Here is a 14,042-nt window from a genome sequence, read left to right on the forward strand (position 1 = left end):
TAGAATCTGAATTACTAAATTCTGAGTTGCCCTAATCATCTAAAGGATGGGAAGGAGAAACAAAGGAAGAGGCTACAATGCTTGATAAGAAATGTACTCATTATTATGCCCATGTTATTGTAACACCTCTGTGCAATATTTTCTTTCTTTTTTTTTTTTTTGGGGGGTCCGGTCGTGGGGCCTGAACTCTGGACCTGGGCACTGTCCCTCAGCTCTTCAGCTCAAGGCTAGTGCTCTACCACTTGAGCCACAGCGCCACTTCCGGTTTTTTTCTCTTTGCTTATGTGGTGCTAAGGAATCGAACCCAGGGCCTCAGGCATGCAAGGCAAGCACTCTACCACTGAGCCACCTTCCCAGCCCCTGTACAGTATTTTCACAATTAAAAAAAAGATTTTTCTTCCATGAAAAATAAAATAAAGTAGATGTTCACATAATTCTCCATGTTGTTGTTTTTATTTTCAATGTATAGCACAATAACATTTTAGAATCAGTGACAGTTTATCATTTCAGTAATTTAAAAGGCTTAAGTAGGGGGTTATAGTTATCCCTGAATAACATAAGTCAGCCTTCATTTTATCTAATTGTAGGCTTTTATTAAAAACAGAGGAAACAAGACATGGGTAGGAGATCTGTAATAAAAACTGTTGGGGGGTAGTGAAATAAAAACTCTTGGAGGGGAGGTAATGATAAAGGGAATGAATTTGATTGAAATACATTATATTCATACATGAACACATCACCTTTGTACAACTAATATAGCCTAATGGTGAAGCTATTTCCAATCCTACCAGTCACAATTCATCACTTCCTTCCTGTAGCTTTGAAGCATTCTGTCTATACAGACCACAGGTGATAATTCATACATATGTTCAGGCTGAACTAGGAACCTGGGGATATGAGTTACACTATTCACTTTATCTCCCCTAATCCCTGGGTCTTAATTCATATTCATAAAAGCATAGTTGCCAGATGCTGGTGACTCATGCCTGTAATTCTAGCTACTCAAGAGACTGAGATATAAGTATCACAGTTTGAACCCAGCCTGGACAGGGAAATCTATGGGATTCTTATCTACAATTAATGACTAAAAAGCCAAAAACAGAGTCATGGCTCAAGTAGTAGAGATCTAGCACTGAGGGAAAAAAAAAACTTACAGACACTGCCCGGGCTCGGTGTTTAAGCTCTAAGACTGGCGCGCACACACACACACACACACACACACACACACACACACACACACACACACACACACACACACACACACACACACACACACACACACACACACACACACACACACCCCATAGTTAATTTATCCAAAAGAATGTAAGTCAGGATAAAATAATGGTCCTACACAGCCCATGTTCACAATAGCCAAGACACACACACACACACACACACACACACACACACACACACACACACACACACACACACACACACACACACACACACACACACACACACACACACACACACACACACACACACACCATAGTTAATTTATCCAAAAGAATGTAAGTCAGGATAAAATAATGGTCCTACACAGCCCATGTTCACAATAGCCAAGCTATTTTAAAAAAACTTCCAGAAGTCCTACAACCAATAAATGGATTTTAAAAAGTTTAGGGCTTAATGCTTGCCTAGCATGCATGAAGCCCTGGGTTTGATTCCTCAGTACCACATAAACAGAAAAAGCCAGAAGTGGTGCTGTGGCTCAACTGGTAGAATACTAGCCTTGAGCAAAAGAAGCTCAAGGACAGTGCCCAGGCCCTGAGTTCAAGCCCCAGGACTGACAAAAAATAAAATAGAATAAAATGTGTTATGTAAGCATGAATATATATGTATACATATGTACACACACAGAACAGAACTTTATTTACCATCAGGAAGTTAAAATTGGGTCATTGGTGGGGAAATGGACAGATCTGAAAGAAATATCATGAGAGGGCTGGGAAGGTGGCTCAGTGGTAGAGCGCTTGCCTTGCATGCCTGAGGCCCTGGGTTCGATTCCTCAGCACCACATAAGCAGAAAAAGCTGGAAGTGGCACTGTGGCTCAAGTGGTAGAGCACTAGCCTTGAGCTGAAGAGCTGAGGGACAGTGACCAGGCCCAGAGTTCAGGCCCACAACCGACAAAAAAAAAAAAAAAGAAATATCATGAGAGAAGAAAGGCTCAGAAAGACAAAGGACACGTATTTTCTCTCATATATGGATGTTAGGTCTAAAATATAAACATACAAGTAAATACATACACGGTCATACGCATATAAATAACATGAATTGACTAAAGCAGGAAATACACAGGAGTGAGATTCTATGATGTAACCCTTTGAAAAATGAACAGTTAACTAAATAAACATCTGGAAACAAAAATATCTTCATGGGGGCATGGAGGCTAATGGGAGGGGAAGCAGATGAACAGCAAAAGGAATGATGGGCGAATATAGTGTTAATATTGAACGTACACATGTAAGTGGCACTAGGAAACAAGACTGGTAGAAGAGATAGGTAGGAGAAGGGGAAATAAGGAAGGAATGACTTACCAAGATGTTAAACTAAAACCCTCTTGTACAAGTATTTGAAAATAATTTTAAAAAATAAGATAAAATGATGATTCAATAGGGAAAACAGTTAACTAACTGGTAAGATAGCCTGGTAATATAGTTTACAGCAAAGCTAAGAAGTATCTGTATTAAGAGTATATATAACACACTCAACAAGAGCCAAGTACTATACCTCCTTGGAACCTGGAACACCACTGTGATCTTTCTCCATTATCACCCATCTGAGAATATTCGGAATAGAGATATTTTTCCATGTTGGCCATGGGTTAACAAATCTCCCATCTTTTCCTTTCTTCGATTTAGTTACATCTTCCTCTAGTCTGTAATCTAATTTGAAGCTTTTTCTGGAAAACCTAGATGAATCACTTCCTCCTGAATTCCGTGCTGAATTTTGGCGTTTTTTTACTGCTTCTTTGGGATATTGGCTGCTTGTCGTTGAGGATTGGTTAATTTCGTTTTCATCCATGTCTTTTGGAGAACTAAAAAAAAAAAGGTGAAAAGTTCTGAATTTAAGATAATGGCAGGAAAACATATTTTCTTAGCCAATAAAAATGTCCTCCAACTTATAAAAACATAATGCACCTTTTTCTTGCAGAATACAATTTTACAATCTAGTATCACTGCTCACTAAACAAAAAAGATGTTTGCTTTGCCTATCAGCATACCAGTCAAACTTTCCAAAACTCCTTTTGCTACTGCAATATTTCCCTAGACAACATTTTTTTTTTGAGGGGGGGTCTGGTCGTGGGGCCTGAACTCTGGGCCTGGGCACTGTCCCTCAGCTCTTCAGCTCAAGACTAGCGCTCTACCACTTGAGCCACAGCGCCACTTCCGGCTTTTTTCTTTTTTCTTATGTGGTGCTGAGGAATGGAACCCAGGGCCTCATGCATGCAAAGCAAGCGCTCTACCACTGAGCCCACCTTCCCAGCTCCCCCTCCCCCCAGACAACATTTAAACATATGAAATTTATGGTGGTACTCTGTAGAAGTTAAATCACAGTTATGGTTTGGATATAAAGTATCCCTCCAAAAGGTTCATGTATTGAAGGCCTGATCCCCAGTGCAAGCAGTGTTCAGAGGCAGAGCTTTGGGGAAGTGATTGAAGTATGAGGGATCTACCTTTAGTGAGTTACTACACTGCACAGACTATTGGGAAGGGTGGAACTGTGGAAGGTAGAGAGAATCTGAGACACTGGGGAGGAATGTGCTCCCAAAAGATATCTTCTTACTATCCTCTTACTAGACTTCTCTGCTTCCTATGTTGAGCAGTTCTGGTCTACCATGTCTTCCTTCTACCATGGTACTGCACACTGAAGTCCAGAAACATGGAACCAGTAGCCATGGACTATAATCTATAAAACCATGAGTCAACTAATACAAGCAACTTCAATCTATAACATTTTTGTGCTTGAATTTTAAAAATATTGCTGTTAACAACACATAATAAGAATTGCTTTAATGGGCTGGGAAGGTGGCTCAGTGATAGAGCGCTTGCCTTGCATGCATGAGGCCCTGGGTTCCATTCCTCAGCACCACATAAGTAAAAAGAAAAAAGCCAGAAGTGGCACTGTGGCTCAAAGTGGTAGAGGGCTAGCCTTGAGCTGAAGAGCTGAGGGACAGCGCCCAGGCCCAGAGTTCAGGCCCCACGACCGGACTCAAAAAAAAAAAAAAAAAAAGAATTGCTTTAGTTACTTTAAGACACCTCAGTATTTCAAGTTGACTTACCTATAATCCCAGTAGGTCTACCCATTTTTACACTGAAGATTATTTATTACCCATGCTCCTTCAAACTTAAATCCCAAAAATGAAAAATAATGTATTGTTTATTTGAGAGACATTTCAATAGTCTAATAATATAAAAGTTAATCAATTCAGAAGTAATCAATTAGAACTGCAAAATCAATACAGTATGTATATATGGCTTTGAATACATTTCCTGCCTTCTCTGTGCCTTGATTTTTTTCTTAACTATAAAATGGTGATGAAAACATTATCTGATCCTAGGGTTATGGAGAGGGATGAAATGACTAAGACAACTAATTGGAACATCTTGGAATTCTAGTAACAACAACTTGGAATTCTAGTAAAGAACACACACACACATTACACATGACAATGGCTCAAACATTACCTGCTGATGCTGTCTGTATTATTACTACTGAACTTATATAACTACCCACACTGATTAACTCAAGACCTTAAAATTCTTGACTGTGAACTATACCAAGCTGCAGATATATAATGAATTGAGAGTATCACTTTATCTGCCATGAATTTCATGCCTCTATTACATTTAGCGAATTTTATTATCAATTTAATTATTTAAATAGAATTAATGCATACTTTATATCCTTCAGAAAATAAGCACAACAACAGAAAGCCAAATATGTTTATGGCTACAATGGTGACTAAATGGAAAGATTGTCCAGGAGAATAAGGGAAAGACTATAACCCAGAAGGGACATATATACTAAATCAACATTTTTTTCCTCAAATGCTAGAGTAAATAATCATGTCTGGAGACTAATCACTGAAGAAAAGAAGCCACAACCGACAAAACCTAAAATAGACACAGTTTCTCTGCTACCATTGTCTTGGAGCACCTAACAGCTATTATAACATAGCCTTTTCTAATCCTCCATTTCCCACCAGTAAAATAGCTGCTACCTTATGATTGTTTCAAAGGATAAAGTAATAAAATACACATAAAGTGCTTGGCAGGCACAAGTGCTAACTCCTTTTTCTCTAATCCTACTAATTGAGCAAACATCTAAATTCTTTAAGCTCTCTACTAGAAGTTAAAATGATCTGGGTGAGTATCTCAGATCTCATATGGTTATTTTTTAAATTGAATTATATTTAAGTTCAGGCTGAGGACTTTACAATAGTAGGATACAATAACCATCCATTAAGCCCTTCATTTAACAGATAAAAACACACAAGTTTAGTTTAAATTAATTTGCAAACATTAGAGCTGATCGTATATACTATCCTTTATGCTGATAACCAAATTTTTTTTGAGATATTATGAGATATATGTATTTGCTACATACAAAGACATGCATATTTACATACACACATATATGTATATGGATGGATGGATGTGTGTATATAGACACACACACACACACACACACACACACACACACACCCTAATTGTACCAAATGAATTTTGGGACTTAAGGTTTTAAACAATTAGGGAGAAAGGAAAAACAAAACATTCTTTCAAAGACCACAAATCAACATCAAAACAGGGTTTGGGTTGAGTAACTGAATGGAGCTGGCAGCTCATGGAGCCCAGCTGTAAGCCAGGTCATACAAAAAAGCTTCTTGTCGAGGAAGTGGAAGTGTACTCATTACCTCACTCATGTAACTGTAACCCTCTGTATAGTATCTCTACAATAAAAAAAAAAAAAAAAAAAAAAAAAAAAAAGCTTCTTGTCAACATTAGTCAGATGGCCACTCTTGTAGTAGATACAACAATCTCACAAAGGACATCTTAAAAAACCTAAGACAAGATGACATAAAGGTCAGAAATGAAGATATAGGTATGATCCTTCTAACTAACTAGCTTTGAACTTTTCAATTCCATTCATTATCAAAAAAGACAACATCAATTCCATCTAGAAATCATCACACACATTCTCTACATTTTCTTTTTTTTGTTTTGTTTTTTTGGGTTCAGTTGTGGGGCCTGAACTCTGGGCCTGGGCGCTGTCCCTCAGCTCTTCAGCTCAAGGCTAGCGCTCTACCACTTGAGCCACAGCACCACTTCCGGCTTTTTTTTTTCTGATTATGTGGTGCTGAGGAATCGAACCCAGGGCCTCAGGCATGCAAGGCAAGCACTCTACCACTGAGCCACCTTCCCAGCCCATATTCTCTACATTTTCTTGAAGATCAATTGCCTATTTTATAGCAGAACAACTTAGCCCCTATTTCTCAAACCAAAGAGAGGTCTAAGCTGTGACATTTAGACAAGACAAGTCAGCCAAGGACAAATATTTTACTTCAATAGCTGCACACATGGGTAAAATGCTTTCCAAACGCAAAAATTCTCTATTTCAAAAGCAAATGTTTCATGCTTTCTTTCTCTGACATTTAGAATTTGCCAACTCCCTAGAATTGAATGTACTGCTTTATTATTTAGAAAATGAAAGGGGGGAATCACAATGGTATAACATATATTTGGGGTTTCAACATAAATTATGATGTAGCAAATCAGCATTTCTACAGTAGGTATTTATTAAATAATGAGTGACTGTCCATTATATGACAACAAAAATGCTGACATTAGGAAGGGGCAACAAGTTTGACAAGAAATGTACTTATTACTTTGTGTAACTGTAACCCTTCTGTACGTTACCTTGAGAAAAAAAGAAAATAAAATAAATCAATTAAATAAAAAAATTAAAGAAAGAAAAGAAAGAAAAAATAAAATATAGTAATGAAAAGATTAGGCCAAGAATTTGTGCATCTTTATATTATAAAATCTCAATATTCAAAATATTTTATTAACTATGAAGGTGATATTCAAGTGATTAAAATCCTAGTTAATACAAAAAATGCTGAAATTAAGTCTGGAGCATACCTTAGCACGGTATTCTTTATATCTGACTGAGTAATATTAAATTTTTAATTTTCTATTTGCTCTCCTATCACTTTTTTTAAAGGACCCTTTTAATATGATGCGGGGAACAGCTAAGGAAACCATTTTAACTCACTGAATCCATAGAACAGGCTTGAGAAGAGAAGCTTCATCTTTCACATTTAATAAGATGCCAGGCAAGACCTTGGCAGACACTGAGGAGGCTGGTGGGAGGAGACATATCCAAGTAGGGAAGTACAGATGCTGGAGAATGAAAGGGGGAATGTTCTGTGGGAGGGACTCACAGCTTATATCAACCAAGAAAGTACTGTATTTTTTATCACTGAATTTCATTTTTAGCTTACTTTATTGACTTAACCAGTTCTGCTAAGAAGCTAAAGGAAAACAAAGAAAATAGAAAGTTTATTATATAGTATCTAAAAGCACACTAGACCTAAGTTATGACAACTTTTGAAAATTGAGTAAAAATATATTAGAATTAGTGTACATTTATATACAGATATGTGAACTTCTAATATAAATCTATGTATTTGCACTCATTTACCTTCACAAAAGAGAAAAGAACATAAGTTGGAGACAAAAACAAAACTCCAGTTCGACCATTACCTAAATGTAGGGCAGAAGTAACTCAAAGTACCCAAACCTAGGCTCCTGTTAAAGATAGTAACCTCTACATATTGAGTGACTGACACCATGGTTTAGTACTGCAATGTGCTATATTTGCTATTATTTAGGTTCAGTGAAAGGTTAAGTAATACATAATACATAGGACCTCTTGATCCAATTGAGTTGTTTTTCAGATTGTCCAGAATATCAGGCAGATTTAAAAGCTTAGCTTGCTCAAATTCTACTTTTACTTCTTTAATGATTTTATATAACAAAATCATTATTTATTATTCTTAAAAATACTTTAATCTGCTGGGCGCTGGTGGCTCACGCCTGTAATCCTAGCTACTCAGGAGGCTGAGATCTGAGGATCGCAGTTCAAAGCCAGCCCGGGCAGGAGAGACCGTGAGACTCCTATCTCCAATAAACCACCAGAAAACCGGAAGTGGAGCTGTAGCTCAAGTGGTAGAGTGCTCGCCTTGAGCTGAAGAGCTGAGGGACAGCGCCCAGGCCCAGAGTTCAAGCCCCACGACCGACAAAAAAAAAAAAACTTTAAACTGGGTTCCGATGGCTCACACCTGTAATCCTACCTACTCAAGAGACTAAGATCTGAGGATCAGGGTTCAAAGCCAGCCTATGTAGACAAATCTGAAAGACCCTTATTTTGAACCAAAAAAAAGGTGGAGCTCGAGGTGTGGCTCACGTGGTAGAGTATTAGCCTTAAGTGATAAAGCTAAACTAGAGACTATTGCCATGAGGTTCAAGGCCCAGGTCCCCACAAAAAAATCAATTTTATATCTGTCTCATAAAGCACTCATCTCATTATAAACAAAAAATTACTTGCACAAATAATTCACAAAGGGATGCTAACTAACCTTAAGTTATGACTTTTGAGACCCAGCTGTCAGTGGCTCATGCCTGTAATCCTAGCTACTCAGGATACTGAGATCTAGAATGACAGTTCAAAGCCAGAGGGGCAGGAAAGTTAGTGAGACTCTTATCTCCAATAAACCACTAGAAAACTGGAAGTGGCGCTGTGGCTCAAGTGGTAGAATGCAAGATTTGAGATGAAGAACTCAGGGACAGCGCTCAAGCCCAGAGTTAAGCCCCACAACTGACAAAAAAAAAAAAAAGACTTTTGAGAAGAATAAGGCAAAGTAAAATCAGACTCTTTGGAATATAAATTTGAGAACATGCTTTCTTTCAGAAAGTAGTGAAGGACAACCAACAAATATATTTGGCTGCAGACTGCCAACCATTTTGAAAATTCTCAAGTTTTAGACAAAATTGATATATTGAATAAAAGTCATTTCACAAGCTACTAACACATTTTAAGTCATCAAAATACATAACCACTGTAGATGTTCCTCTACAATAGCTTTTATTATTTTCCTATTTGTAAATAAGAAAGTAAAGCTTCAGTTACAAATAGAAACAGTAACAATAAGGTTAAGAACAAAAGCCCATTGTAAAATGCCACTTATGGTAGACAATCAAAATCCTCAGAGTAATCAAATTAAAAGATCATGTTATGACACACTTAGAAAACATACATTAAATATGTTTATTGAAATGACACAGTGATCCCCTTTGAAAAATACCAATCATTAAACACAGATTCATTTTTGATGCAATCAATAGTAATATCTAAATGATAATCAGAATTAAGTAACTGAAAGTGAAGTATGAAAAGACTTAGATGATACCTGGAGAACTTGAAACTGTGTCCTCAACATGCTATGTGACCTTAAATATTCATTAGTTATTCCTTAAGACAATATTCTAACAAAAATACACTTCTACAATGCCAAGCAATCACACACATACACCCATACACACACACACACACACACACACACACACACACACACACACACACACACACACACACACACACACACACACACACACACACACACACACACACACAGAGCTTCTTAGGTAAAGCATAATCCATAAGGAAAAGCAATAGAGAAATATGTGTCTTTGTAACTACTAGATAGGAAAGGAAAAGAGGAAAATAGTGCACAGTTTAATTCTTTTTGACTTCATTTCTGGCTCCAACTTCCATTATACTGAATTCTGTAGCCCTTGAAAAGCCATTTAACATTGCTAAGTGTCACTTTTATTCACCTGTAAAATGAGAGGCCTGGGTTGTAGGTCTAAAGTCTCTTTTGCCTCTAAAATTGTAACAGTCTGGCTGTACCAAGAGCCAGCTCATGCTACCAAACACCTGTTCCCTCTGGGTGGTGGCCGAGCCAATGCGTTTTCAGTCCCTGGAAGCTTCCAGCTACCAGCCACTCTCCCCAAGCTGACTGACAGGCAAAGGCAAAGTGCTTTCACCTGAGAACAGGAAAGTTACTGTAATTTTACAGGTCAAGTTAACCAGGAAGTTTTCAGGGCAAAAATGACATTTGAGCAGAGATCACACAACAAATCTGATATAGACAGCCATTTCACTTTCAGATCTTACTGGTAAGAGCCTCTGCTTAAAGCATTGATGAAGTCATGGTTAAAAACAAAATAATATTTATAAAAATGAACTCCAATAAATGAAAACATGAAGTTTTCTTTTGTTGTTTTCTTTCTTTTTTGTTCTTTAAGTTTGTTTACATGTCTTTGCAAGTCTAAGGGTAGGCACAGAAGTGAAGGGAAAAGGGAACAAAATGCAGCAGTGGTATTCTCTGGATACTACATTGAAAATGAACTGTACAACTTGTGTGGGAGATGGAGGAGAAAAACTAGGAGAGATGGAGGGAAAGAGTAACATTGTCCAAAAAGAAATATGTCTTTACCTGACTTATGTAACTGTAACCCCTCTGTGTATCGCCTTTATAATAATAAAGCCATTTTTTTAAATAGAAAAGAAGAACTTAAGATATATCATCCTGATTGGTTATGACATTTTTAAATAGCAAAAGAATCTGGATCATAGAGAAAGTTTCTTTCCCAAGTAAAATTGAAGGCTTATGAAAAAAAAAAAAAAAAACAGTTCAATTGTCTACTTACATTCTAATACTCCAGATACAAGGGAGAGTATCTAGAGGTATCTGACCTTAATTATAATGTGCCATACAGATTAGGGTTTACTATCTATCATGTTGAGAATGTCATCTCTGCCAAATAAATAGTAATGTTTAGGATAAGACATTTCAAAAAGCTACTAGCCTAAATTCTCAGGGTGAAGAGTCCTCCTCCATACATACCAAATGGCTTACACTAACAGAGAAAGCCCTGCATGATTCACCCCAGTCAATGATACTGAAAAGGCTCGTAACTTCCTGACTGTGGCCAACAAGTTAATGAGCCCTGCTGTCAACAAAGAAACAGATGGAAAGCAAGTTACTAGAGGTTACTGGAGCCTCTAATTCGCGTACAAATAAACTAGCAGAAGGGCAGACTGGTTGTTTTGGCCTGGATATCACATGTAGTACATCCCTTTGTGAGAAAAAAGTAAATGAAAAAAAAAAAAAAACCAAAACAAAAAACCAGCAGTGGGACTTCTACAAAGAAAACAAGGTTCAGGTAAATTGGGAGTCAGATCCTGCCCACCCATCTCCCATATCTTTAGCACCGAGGGCAAGGTTCAGAGAGAGTCTTGAAGGCAGGCATACAAGGTCAACAATAATAGAAGCTTGAAGTTTAAAGAAAATTGGAGGTCCTGAGTTCAATTGAGTATCCTCTGTTTAAGAATAGCAGGAAGTATGTCGAAAATTAGGAAATCATATTTTTATGAACATATTTATAAGGCACATGACTTGTTATCAGGAAAAGCACATTACCAGGAAAAATGCCAAAGAGTTCATATTTTAAAATGAATACTTCCCAACTTTGACACTTACCTTTCCTTTTTCAAGCTTTAGTTTCATAATGCCTAGCCTAGCACATGGAAGCACTCAATAACTGTAAGCCACTGTGTGATTGTGTTTGTTATCAATAAAAGGTAATGTGATATATACACATACATATGCCACTTTTAAATTTATGCTCAGATAATGGGCTTTTAAAGGCAATGGCACAAATAAACTGAAACAGTATCAACTATAGAATATGTTTTCCTTCTGATATTTGAATAAGGAAAGGCCTTCTTTTCTTAATTCACACAAATCTCAAGTTATTGACAATTCTCCAAAAAATTCCTACATGATCCCATTCCTTGTGACCTCACCAACCCTACTGGGTTCACTGGAGGTTCTTACAAACCTTGAGACTCTTCTGGTTCTGAAATATAATCCTTTAAAGCCACCCTCCTTCTTTATACTCCACCCTCCTTCATCATTACACTCTAGGAGCAAAAATTACAAACTCAAGATACTAATGTTAACCAAATACACCATTTTCCCCAGAGCTGAAAGTCCTACTTAAAAAGTTTCTTTTGCGCAAAGGAAATTTCAATGAGAAGAACAAGGCAAACTGGCAAGACCAGCTGCAGATAAATCATGAGTAACTTAAGTCTGCCCCTAATGCATTCCAGTCTCTTGCCTCCAGTCTAAATAACTCCACTTTTCCCCACAGCAACAGTTTCTCTCCTCTTTTCTTTGGCCAAAACGGGTTGTCAAGAAAGATTCGAGGACCCAGGGCCCTGTGGCTTATGCCTGTAATTCTAGCTACTTAGGAGACTGAGATCTGAGGATCATGGTTCAAAGCCAACCCAGGCAGGAAAGTCTGTGAGACTCTTATCTCCAATAAACCACAAGAAAACCAGAAGTGGTGCTGTAGCTCAAGTGGTAGAGGGCTAGCCTTGACCTGAAAACCTCAGGGACAGTGCCTAGGCCCATAGTTCAAGCCCCATGACTGAAAGAAAGAAAGAGAGAAAGGGGGGGAGGGAGGGAGGAGGGAAGTGAGGGAAGGAAGGAAAAAGAAAGAAAAAAGAAAGAGAAAGAGAGAAGGAGAGAAAGAGAGAGAAAGAAAGAAAGAAAGAAAGAAAGAAAGAAAGAAAGAAAAAGAGAGAGAGAGGAAGATTTCTGAGGGCTAGGGGTCATAGTTCAGTTCAATGTCTCTCATTTCAAATCCCAGGAGAAGGGGGGAGAAGGTGCAGAGAGAAAGAGAGAGATGATGGGGGAAGGAGAGGAAGGGAGAAAATGATAGAGGAGGAGGAGGAGGAAGAGGAGGGAGAGGAAGAGAAAAGGAGGAAGAGAAAAGGAGGAAGAGGAGGAAGAAGAGAAGGGATTCATCTCCCATATGAGTGATAAACAGTATTTGTCTTACTACAAAGCCTTATATCTACTAAGATACTCAATGCTGGCTATAGGTCAGACTTATCTGTGGAGCTTATAAATTACATGTGAGAATAAAAATGCTGTTGGAGGGTAGTACCCCAAGTGGGTATGTTTTCTTCTTTTTTTTAAGTTCTGCGGGTCATTCTGATGTGCAGACAAGAATGAGAAGCACTACAGTATTTTAAGTCATTATTCACAGCCCAAAGGTGAAACAGCCATTTAGGAAAGTCCAAAGTAACTTTCTAGTAACCTAGAATTTATGCTAGCCTAGCATATGCCTACCATAAGGTTATTCTTCCTACAAAGCTGGAGTCCTTTCCTCAGTACTAGCACGAAGAAGACTACTATGCTAGGTACAAAGTTGAAATCAATCCACCTGAGTCCCAATTTGACTGTGCTCCCAAGAAGGCAAAAAAAGAAAGAAATATATCAGTAACAATTCACATTGTCTACACCATATAGCAGCCTATAACATATATGTTCAGTAAATATTTATAAAATGAATAAAGAACAGGAGTTTAAATACTTAATTTCTCTTCAGAGATGAATAATTTTTAAAATATCACCTGCTGAGAATGAACAGGAAGCAAAAGTAAGTACAGAGGTGAAAGTCAACAAAGGAACTAGTTGGTAGCTCTTGACTATAATTCTAGCTACTAGGGAGGCTGAGATATCTGAGGATCACAGCCCAAAGCCAGCTCCAGCAGCGAAGTTCATGCAATCCTTATCTTCAATTAACATCAAAAAGCCAGAAGTGGAGCGGTTCAAGTAGTAGATTGCCAGCCTTGAATGAAAAAGCTAAAGGACAGGACCTATGCCCTAATTCCAGTCCAAGTATCAGCACACACAGACACAGGCACAGACACACGACACACACACACAGAGTCCACAAAGGGAATCTCCCTAACACTCCTAATTAATAAAAATGAAAACTGAAATCAAGGGGAAAAGATGAGTAGTTGAATGCTATAGGGTTATAGTGGTAAAGACTAAAAGATGTCTATTCTCCTCAGCAACAGAGCCCCTATTCTACTTTGAATCTGAGCA

At 37.9% G+C, this 14,042-nt stretch overlaps 1 protein-coding gene across 5 annotated transcripts in view; it reads right to left on the reverse strand.

Moving 5' to 3' along the window:
* The window catches only part of Napepld (N-acyl phosphatidylethanolamine phospholipase D), a 36,529-nt gene that overhangs the window by 15,226 nt on the left and 7,261 nt on the right, over positions 1-14,042 (reverse strand). For all 5 annotated transcript variants that reach the window (XM_069996304.1, XM_069996303.1, XM_069996302.1 and 2 more), the window contains exon 2: positions 2,738-3,044. In XM_069996304.1, coding sequence (XP_069852405.1) covers positions 2,738-3,031 — 294 coding nt within the window. In that variant the 5' untranslated portion in view covers positions 3,032-3,044. The remainder of the gene's footprint in view (positions 1-2,737; positions 3,045-14,042) is intronic.

The sequence above is a fragment of the Dipodomys merriami genome, unplaced genomic scaffold, assembly GCF_024711535.1.
Source record: "Dipodomys merriami isolate MVZ:Mamm:240054 unplaced genomic scaffold, mDipMer1.0.p SCAF_5, whole genome shotgun sequence".
NCBI classification, from domain to species: domain Eukaryota; kingdom Metazoa; phylum Chordata; class Mammalia; order Rodentia; family Heteromyidae; genus Dipodomys; species Dipodomys merriami.